Source organism: Notolepis coatsorum (genome assembly GCF_963971535.1).
Source record: "Notolepis coatsorum genome assembly, contig: SCAFFOLD_988, whole genome shotgun sequence".
Classification (NCBI taxonomy): domain Eukaryota; kingdom Metazoa; phylum Chordata; class Actinopteri; order Aulopiformes; family Paralepididae; genus Notolepis; species Notolepis coatsorum.
The window spans coordinates 66983-75405 of record NW_028169967.1 but is presented as its reverse complement, the minus strand read 5'-3'; the positions used below and the strand labels follow the sequence as shown (position 1 = coordinate 75405).

At 44.8% G+C, this 8423-nt stretch overlaps 1 protein-coding gene across 1 annotated transcript in view; it reads right to left on the bottom strand.

Annotated features, from left to right (window-relative positions):
* Positions 1–2371: 2371 nt before the first annotated feature.
* LOC311248639 (receptor-type tyrosine-protein phosphatase delta-like) overlaps positions 2372–8423 on the bottom strand; it is a gene marked incomplete at both ends in the record, with an annotated part of 60843 nt that continues 54791 nt past the window's right edge. The window contains 2 exons of the mRNA XM_084339493.1: positions 2372–2526; positions 5166–5285. Coding sequence (XP_084195619.1) covers positions 2372–2526; positions 5166–5285 — 275 coding nt within the window. The remainder of the gene's footprint in view (positions 2527–5165; positions 5286–8423) is intronic.

Here is an 8423-nt window from a genome sequence, read left to right as displayed (position 1 = left end):
GAAGTGTGTGTGTGTGTGTGTGTGTGTGTGTGTGTGTGTGCGTGTGTGCGTGCGTGCGTGTATGTGTGGAGCTCCGGCCTCTCTGTGGTTTTTGAAGCTTGGCAAGAGGCTTCATCTGATAAGGAGCCAAAGGAATATAAAAAAAATAACTCCCTGCAATCTTCAGAGTGACATTAATTCCTGCATTCTGCTTCCTGCTAAAAAGTCTGGATTTTCAATTTAAAATGATTCTGCAACTAGCTCTAATTAACTTCGGCATGTGGTAATTCAAATTCTTCGGTAATCCCCCCCCCCCCCCCCCCCCCACTGCTTCCTTCCCACTCTTTTTTTTCAGTTTCTGACACAAGTTTGTATCTTTTTTATGCACCCGATATCGCCGTTCCTCATTTTCACTGTCTTGTGTCGCTTCCCCTCTCCTCTCTCTCTCTCTCTCTCTCTCTCTCTCTCTCTCTCTCTCTCTCTCTCTTCTCTCTCTCTCTCTCTCTCTCTCTCTCTCTCTCTCTCTCTCTCTCTTCTCTCTCTCTCCTCTCTCTCTCTCTCTCTCTCTCTCTCTGTAAAGAAATAAAAAAAGAAAACAAACCCTCTGATTTCGCGGAGAGGAGAGGAGGAGGGGGGCGCCTCTCTTTGTGCCTCTCCGCCGGGAGTCTGGACCCGCCTCTGTCAGGCGACGAGTTGTGAAGTTAGTGCTTTATATCTTTATATATTTCTGAGGCAATATAACCCCAGGGATAAGCCGAGGACTCGCGCGGGGCACTGGTGGGGGGGGGGGGGGGGGGCAATGGCACCGATAATCCTCACGCTCTGCTTGTCACAAACACCTTCCGATCAGGTGTAACACCCGAGAAAGCTAGTCGGACGACTCCCCCCAAGCTTCACAGTGGCTTGTGGACGCTCTGTGATTTCGTCTGGTTCCCTCCCTTCCTTTCTAGCCTTCTATTCTATTTATCTGCTGATTCAGCCCCCATTAACCCTTTCACTACCACACTACAGAAGGTTAACCATTTCACTACCACTACAGACGGTTAAACGGTTAAAATTGGTAGTGGAAGGGTTAACCTACTGTAGTGTGGTAGTGAAAGGGTTAACCATTTGGTAGTGTGGCAGTGAAAAGGTTAACTTTCTTATTTTGTATTATTGTCGTCCTTGTTATCATCCCCATTATGCGTAGTAGTGGTGGTGGTAATGGTGGCAATACAGATCAAACTGCCAAACTAGACATTGCAGCTGCGTCGCCTGTTTCACACCTCAGCTGTTTTCAGAAGCATATTTCTGTGGACTGTTTAGGTGGAATAATAAGATAACTTTATTATGGCGGCTACGTGGCGTAGTGGGCAAGGCGCTTGCCACGAAATGCTGGAGACGCTGGGCTCGTCAGTTCGAGCCCAGCGCTCCACATTTGCTTTCAGTTTAGCTGGTCCTCCGTACTAATACACATTGGCCGTATTAGGGGGTGGGAAACTGATGGGTGGGGATCGGGCGTTGTGGACAGCGACTCCTACAGATCGGTTGGTGCGCCTGCGCAGTAGAATCAGGAAGTGTCGGGGGCAGCGTGAGCCTCCCACGCGTTACTCCTCGCGACTGAGAGATCGAGCTGCGCAGGTGAAAAGATGCGACTGCTGTTACCTCAAGTACCGGAGGGGACTTGTGCTATGTATGACTTAGTCCACATTGCAGCCGGCTTGTGGGAGGCAAGAAACAGCGTCCGTGACAGGGGAAGGTTGAATTGGATGATACGAAATTGGGATGGGAGAAAATATAGAAAATGGGAGAAAAAAGTGGATCAAAAAAAAAAGATAACTTTATTATTTAACTAGCAGCCACCATGTTTGGAGTCGGGGAGCGCCCACTGTCAACAACCGACATCACGTTTTGAGCCAACTTCAGCGGCTCCGTAAGCCGCCCACATTTACATTTATTATTTATTATAAATACATTATTTATCATTAGTCATTTAGCTGACACTTTTATCCAAAGCGACTTACAAGTTCTGTACGACAAGTCATCAGGAAGGGCACAACTCTATCAGCTGAGTAGCAATGTTCATCAAAGTGTTGAGTGCTACAGTGTAGCATACATATTAGGACAAGTGCATGACAATAAGGTTAGTTAGCGTTAGATAAAAAAATATGATTCTAAAGAAGTGCGTCTTTAGTCAACGGCGAAAGATTGGACGGGTGTCGGCTGTCCTAACTGGGGTGGGCAGTTCGTTCCACCATTGTGCGGCAAGGACTGAGAATAGGCGACTTCTCTTTGATGACCCTCCCGGAGCTCGGATAGGAGTGGGTCTGCCACCAGGGGGCAGAGCGGCTCACCGTGCATGAGTGAAACGCGTGCCTGGATGTGGTGTGAAGGAGTGTTCCTCCGGGCCTACCTGCAGTGCACCACCATAGGCCCAGCGTCTGGGGGGTTGCATGCTTTCACCCGTCTCAAGAAGGCCAGGAATGGCGTGGGATGCTCGGGTACCCCGTGGTCCGGCCAGGCCGTGAACTGGAACTGCCGCACTTCCCTCTTCTCGCTGGAACCGTTCTGGGATGGAGGGATGGAGAGAAACAAGTTTAGCAGCGTCCTCAGGTGGTTTGGACATGTGAGAAGATCGGAGGAGGGGGGGGGATGTTAAGAGGGGTGGAGGAGATGATTGTAGATGGGTGGAGGCCGAGAGGGAGACCGTAGCATACGTGGAGGGCATGTGTGTAAAATGATATGAGGGATCTGGAGATACATGAAGACATGGCACAAAAGAGTTATCGCCCTGTCCAACCTCACTGTAGTGGGGAAAAAAGGACATAAAACGAAGATGATGATGATGATGATGATGATGATGATGATGATGATGATGATGATGATGATGATGATGATGATGATGATGATGATGATGATGATGACCTCACCACCAATGCTGCCAGGCAGAAATGCGTCGCTTGTGCTTTTATAGTTCAAATATCTGACAGACAATAGCGACAACAAAATAAACATTCTGAAAGGAACCGTGTTTATTTCCTGTTGTAATGTTAGCTAACGCAATAGTTGACAGGAAGTACATTTGGGTCCAAACTGTTCCCTAGCAACAGAGTTCCAGTGAAACATATCTCTATATCTGATGGAACACTATATGGCTTATCTATCTGATAGAACACTATATGGTTCATAGAGTATATCTGATGGAACACTATGGTTCATAGAGTATATCTGATAGAACACTATATGGTTCATATATCTATATTTATTTGCACATAATTGTGTTAATTACAGCTCAAAGAAATGATAAGGTAGCAGTTTTTTAACACATTCGGGACGGGCCACATATAGATCCGTGTTTCGAATCCATGCTTAAGGGACCAACCACGGATATCTCCGTGGCAAGGTTGTTTATGCTTTTATTCCATTTTAATAACCTATTCAAGGTCGCCGAGCTGCACTGCAGATGTACCCTACTCTTTGAATTCGAAAAAGTGCATTTACCGGCCAGATCCTGTTAGGGGCGCTGTATCGATAATGCAGTGTTCCCTGTGGCAGAAGTTGTCTTTTTTTTTCTGGATTTCCAATGTAGTTTTCTACTCACCTGAAGTGATCCCTATATCCTGTTGCACGGAATACGTTTTGGATCGCGGATTTCACTATGCAGTAAGGGAATATATCATCAGCCAATGGACATATCGATCTACCAGATGACTGGGAAATGGTCTGGGGGATACAACCGGATCTTTTTCACGTAAATTACATGCTGATCAGGGCTTGTTATGATACTCAACCAGCCGATCAGCGTTATTGGTAATCAATAATCAGAAACAACGTCCCCCGCCCCCCCCCCCCCCCCCTTTCATGCATTCATGCTTGAGGATCGTACCGATCATATGCAGATTGAGTTTTAACTGTAGCTTCTGTATAACCGAAATAGGATATAACGTTAGTAGCTATTAGCCCTTTATCCAGCCTTCCAGGAAATATACTAGACCAAATCCTGTATAACGCTTATATTCAAGACACTATAAAATGAGAACGTATTGATGAAAAAATTATTTCTTTAAGCCATTTTGAAGGGACGGTTTATGGTCTCAACTGACAATGAGAATGGACAGATAGCAATACTATAAAGTATAGTTTTAGCTCTACAAACAGCCCCACGGACTGTGCAAGTCTGTTTACATAATGCTGGCCGTCTACAGTGATTTTAGACGCATCCAAATGGCCGCCAATGTGTTAAGTAGGGATGTCCCGATCCGATCACGTGATCGGGATCGGGGCCGATCACGTGATTTTCCGAAGATCGGGATCGGCAAAAAAAAAAAAAAAAAAAACGATTTTTTTTTTTTTTTTTTTTTAATTTTATTCAACAAACATGACCATGTTCACGTCTTAAACTCATACTGAGGCCTTAGTTTTGGTTTTAAATTGCATATCATCATTCATTTATTTATTGTCACAGAGCAGAAGAATTTTGCCAAAACAAACCAATAGTATCCAGCTGCAGAACGGCAGACCAGCCACAATCTCAGACCCAAATAATTTTTATTTAAATTTTTTTTATCCCAATTTCTCACATTACATTCACCCTGAATGTTGACGTTATCCAGGTGAAAAGTTAACTTCATAAATCATTTGATGTATAATTAAATCAAAGGAAATGCGTTTGGGTCTGAGAGTGTGGCTGGTCTGCTGTTCTGCAGCTGGATACTATTGGTTTGTTTTGGCAAAATTCTTCTGCTCTGTGTGACAATAAATAAATGAATGATGATATGCAATTTAAAACCAAAACTAAGGCCTCAGTATGAGTTTAAGACGTGAACATGGTCATGTTTGTTGAATAAAAAAAAAAAAAAAAAAAAAATTTGATCGGATCGGGAAATATCGGTATCGGTAGATACTCAAAATCACATGATCGGGATCGGATCGGGAGCAAAAAAACGTGATCGGGACATCCCTAGTGTTAAGGTAGGTATTTTTTCATATGGATAAGGTAGGTATTTGTTTTCAATGTCGCCCGATGACATCACTGATGGCCTTTACTCGCAATAAACTGCCAAACTAAAATGCATGTGTGCAAAACTGTTTAGAGAGAGTTTTTGGAATGCGTGTGAGATGATTTTCTTTATTTTTTTTAACCAGATACAATTTCTAGATCTAAATGCGATTAGGAAAAACAAATTGCAGCCCGAAGCCTCACTTACTTTATAAAGTGCAAAGGTCCGAACGCAGTACGTGGCAAGCTCCACCGTGTCCAGCAGGGTCACCTGGATGAGGCCGTAGGTCTCCGTGCCCCTGGTGGGCCAGTACTGGTCACATTTCACCTGCGGGGGAGAGAGGAAACCTCACATTTAGACGAGACAAGTTACCTGACACACCATTTACATTTACATTTAGTCATTTAGCTGATGCTTTTATCCAAAGCAACTTACAAGTTCTGTACGACAAGTCATCAGGAAGGGCACAACTCTATCAGCTGAGTAACAATGTTCATCAAAGTGTTGAGTGCTACAGTGTAGGTTAGTATATTAGGACAAGTGCATGACAGTAAGGTTAGTTAGGGTTAGATTTATTTTATTTTAATTACATTTTTTTCCAGATAATGGTTGAAGAAGTGCGTCTTTAGTCGACGGTGAAAGATTGGACAGGTTTCGGCTGTATTAACTGGGGTGGGTAGTTCATTCCACCATTGTGGGGCAAGGACTGATAAAAGGCGGCTTCTCCTTGATGACCCTCCCGGAGCTCGGATAGGAGTGGGTCTGAGACGGCCAGAAGATGCAGAGAGCGTAGGGGGGTCTTGAGGGTGTGTAGTTAGAGACCATTGACCGGAGGTAGGCGGGAGCGGTTTCCTTTGCTGCACGGTATGCCAGGTCGAGGGCCTTGGAGCGGATTCGTGCAGCAATGGGGAGCCAGTGCAGGTCCCTAAGAAGTGGGGTGACATGGGCCGACTTCGGTAGGTTTGAGATCAGGCGGGCCGCTGCGTTCTGAATGAGTTGAAGAAGCTTGGTGGCAGTGGTCGGAAGGCCAGCAAGCAGTGCATTGCAGTAGTCGAGGCGGGAGATGACGAGGAGGATTGGACGAGGAGTTGGGTGGCTTCTTTTGTCAGGAAGACGTTGCTCAGGAGGAATCAGCAGGTTCTGGTTGTCACTGCGATGTGAGCAGAGAAGTTCAACTCTCCTCCTCTTCCAGACTAGGGATGAGCCCAAACGTTTTAGCGCTCCGACCTTCGTTGGTTACGTTGACATTCAAATTCTAAATCAACATTCAAATATTTTATTTAAAAAAAATTATTATTATTATATATATATTTTTTAATATATATTATATATTTCTTATGTGTCTGTTCATTCTGTTTAAACCAATGGGGTTTTTCTTCACAGTTGCAGATAAAGATTAGGCTACACTAATATTATGGGATTAAAACTGAGGAGTTATATTCATTAAAGAAAGTTGATTTAATAAAGACAAAATACTAATTTAATCAGATTAATCACTTTATTCAAATTGAGGATTTAGTTTGAGGATATTTAGTAAAACATTTTATTAAAAAATTATAATTTAGATTTTTTTTTTAATTATTATTAAAAACGAAGGTTCGAATGTCCGTTCGAAAAACCCTGACAAAGTTTGAAGCCCAAAAACAGGCTTCGGGGACAGCCCTATCCCAGAACCCTATCGTCAAGCTACCAAACGAGTTATCTGTCACACACTCTCCTCTCCCAGACCCCTATCGTCAAGCTACCAAACGAGTTATCTGTCACATACTCTCCTCTACCAGACCCCTATCGTCAAGCTACCAAACGAGTTATCTGTGACACACTCCTCTCCCAGACCCCTATCGTCAAGCTACCAAACAAGTTATCTGTCACACACTCTCCTCTACCAGACCCCTATCGTCAAGCTACCAAACGAGTTATCTGTGACACACTCCTCTCCCAGACCCCTATCGTCAAGCTACCAAACAAGTTATCTGTCACACACTCTCCTCTACCAGACCCCTATCGTCAAGCTACCAAACGAGTTATCTGTCACACACTCTCCTCTACCAGACCCCTATCGTCAAGCTACCAAACGAGTTATCTGTGACACACTCCTCTCCCAGACCCCTATCGTCAAGCTACGAAACAAGTTATCTGTCACACACTCTCCTCTACCAGACCCCTATCGTCAAGCTACCAAACGAGTTATCTGTCACACACTCTCCTCTACCAGACCCCTATCGTCAAGCTACCAAACGAGTTATCTGTCACACACTCTCCTCTACCAGACCCCTATCGTCAAGCTGCCAAACGAGTTATCTGTGACACACTCCTCTCCCAGACCCCTATCGTCAAGCTGCCAAACGAGTTATCTGTCACACACTCTCCTCTACCAGACCCCTATCGTCAAGCTACCAAACAAGTTATCTGTCACACACTCTCCTCTACCAGACCCCTATCGTCAAGCTACCAAACGAGTTATCTGTCACACACTCTCCTCTACCAGACCCCTATCGTCAAGCTACCAAACGAGTTATCTGTGACACACTCCTCTCCCAGACCCCTATCGTCAAGCTACCAAACAAGTTATCTGTCACACACTCTCCTCTACCAGACCCCTATCGTCAAGCTACCAAACGAGTTATCTGTCACACACTCTCCTCTACCAGACCCCTATCGTCAAGCTACCAAACGAGTTATCTGTCACACTCTCCTCTACCAGACCCCTATCGTCAAGCTGCCAAACGAGTTATCTGTGACACACTCCTCTCCCAGACCCCTATCGTCAAGCTGCCAAACGAGTTATCTGTCACACACTCTCCTCTACCAGACCCCTATCGTCAAGCTGCCAAACGAGTTATCTGTGACACACTCCTCTCCCAGACCCCTATCGTCAAGCTGCCAAACGAGTTATCTGTCACACACTCTCCTCTCCCAGACCCCTATCGTCAAGCTACCAAACGAGTTATCTGTCACACACTCTCCTCTACCAGACCCCTATCGTCAAGCCACCAAACGAGTTATCTGTCACACACTCTCCTCTACCAGACCCCTATCGTCAAGCTACCAAACAAGTTATCTGTCACACACTCTCCTCTACCAGACCCCTATCGTCAAGCTACCAAACGAGTTATCTGTCACACACTCTCCTCTACCAGACCCCTATCGTCAAGCTACCAAACGAGTTATCTGTCACACACACTCCTCTCCCAGACCCCTATCGTCAAGCTACCAAACGAGTTATCTGTCACACACTCTCCTCTACCAGACCCCTATCGTCAAGCTGCCAAACGAGTTATCTGTCACACACTCTCCTCTACCAGACCCCTATCGCCAACTATATGGTATATCTGATAAAACACTATATGGTTAATAGAGTATATCTGATAGAACAATATATGGTTAATAGAGTATATCTGATATAACAATATATGATTCATACAGTATATCTGACAGAACACTAAATGGTTCATATATCTGATA